Source organism: Nanorana parkeri, unplaced genomic scaffold (genome assembly GCF_000935625.1).
Source record: "Nanorana parkeri isolate BGI_ZX_2015 unplaced genomic scaffold, ASM93562v1 scaffold105, whole genome shotgun sequence".
Taxonomy (NCBI): Eukaryota; Metazoa; Chordata; class Amphibia; order Anura; family Dicroglossidae; genus Nanorana; species Nanorana parkeri.
In genome coordinates this window covers 349-2,023 of record NW_017306373.1, presented here as the reverse complement: position 1 = coordinate 2,023, position 1,675 = coordinate 349, and the positions used below count along the sequence as shown (strand labels likewise).

The window sequence follows — 1,675 nt, the reverse complement described above, 5'->3', positions numbered from 1 at the left end:
CTCCTTTGTGACTGCAATACACTTTTTAAAATCCAAATGCCCCTTGTGGTGAGAAGGTTAATTAGAGCCTATCTCAGGGGGGGGAGGAGAAAAAAAAAAAACTTCCCTTGAAGTGGGGCTACCCCCCAACAAGCATTGCTTGTTTATATCTAGGGGAACTTACTTACCTGATTCCAGCTGCCCTTGCGGTCAGTGCATTCCTCGTCTCCCCTTCTCTCTGGCTTGTGGACTGTCCCTCTGTGTCCTCACTTATAAAGCAAGGTGATGGGGCCAGCAATTCTTTGGGTTTTTTTTTTAACCTAGGCACAAAACGAGCACTTAACCCTTTTAGCCCCACTGCAAGGATAAATACAAATTCCTGGAGTTCTCCTTTAAGAAAAGTTTTGCCCAGAGTTCTTCTATAACCCTTGCAGTGCAGGCATAACCCCATAAGGTTAGTTTGTTTTCCTGGAGCTTTCAGCAGATATTAGTCATAGAGTCGTTGCCCATACTGACACTGGGCATCTAAACTTCAAAAAAAAAACTCTGGTCACAAAAGGGTTAACAGGAAGATCGGAGATGAAAACAATTTTCAGCAAATGAGACAAACATAGAAGTGTCCTTTTAAATCAGACATACGTCACTTACCGCACGATATCCTCACTGACACTCAGCCCAAAACGACTTTCCAGCTCGCCGACACACCAGCTTAACAGATTGTCAGCCATGCCCTGCCTCTCTGTTACACAGGATGTGTGCACTGCGCTTGTCTACTAAACGGTGTAGGAGCGGTTACGGAAATAGCCGGGCGGCTAATGTAACACACATCGACGGGGGAACAGAATTCGACACAACACCGGCTTCAGTGACAGCACACATTTGCGAGCAGCTTGATGACGTGTGAGTCATGTGACCGGAACTAATCCATGCATGTGGCGGCGCAGCGATGATGAGTGGGGGGAACGTTGATGGGGGATCCCGTTTGAAGAATTAATGGTGGCTAAAAATAGTAAACAAGCATGTTCAAATAAGTCACATATGAATGTTTGTGTGGACAGCGGAACATACTAATCAGCATATTGGGATGATGAAATGATTGGCTGCAATACTCAGCACAATCACTAGGTGTCAGTAAACTTTTTGCACCCTTACATGGAAATTAACATGTTGTATAACAAAAGATGTTGTTCTTTTCTCCAGTGCTTGATACTAAGTAGCAAAACATAGGTGCAAATGTTTAAAGTGACATTAAAGTCAATAGCCCCCCCCCAATGTTAGTGTAAGCATAGACTTACCTCATGTCTCTCGTCTCCCGGACGAACATCTGAACAGCGCATGCGCCAGCCCCAAAATCTTTTGCGGCCGCCCCGAGAAATTTTCAGATGTTCGGACGGGAGCGCGCGTCAGAGATACAGGTAAGTATTAACCCTTTGAAAAAGTTTTTTCATTTTTTTAATCTACTTGCTGGTAGTAGATATATGCAAAAACTGCCGAGGGTTTAATAACCCTTTTATTATTTACTTACTAAAATATACAAAGTTGTATAATGGAATTCAGCAGTAAATTACATATTTACATTACATTAAATAATAGAAAAATAAGTTAATACATTTGTAAGACTAGATAATTATATCAATGTTTTTTGTATGGGGATTGTTATTATTATTATTATTACATAGTATTTATATAGCGCCAA

The 1,675-nt window shown here is 41.6% G+C and overlaps 1 protein-coding gene across 4 annotated transcripts in view; it reads right to left on the bottom strand.

The window, feature by feature from the left end:
- The window catches only part of TRIP4 (thyroid hormone receptor interactor 4), a 25,092-nt gene extending 24,344 nt beyond the window's left edge, over positions 1–748 (bottom strand). For all 4 annotated transcript variants that reach the window (XM_018552996.1, XM_018552993.1, XM_018552995.1 and 1 more), the window contains exon 1: positions 628–748. In XM_018552996.1, coding sequence (XP_018408498.1) covers positions 628–707 — 80 coding nt within the window. In that variant the 5' untranslated portion in view covers positions 708–748. The remainder of the gene's footprint in view (positions 1–627) is intronic.
- Between the last annotated feature and the right edge of the window lie 927 nt (positions 749–1,675).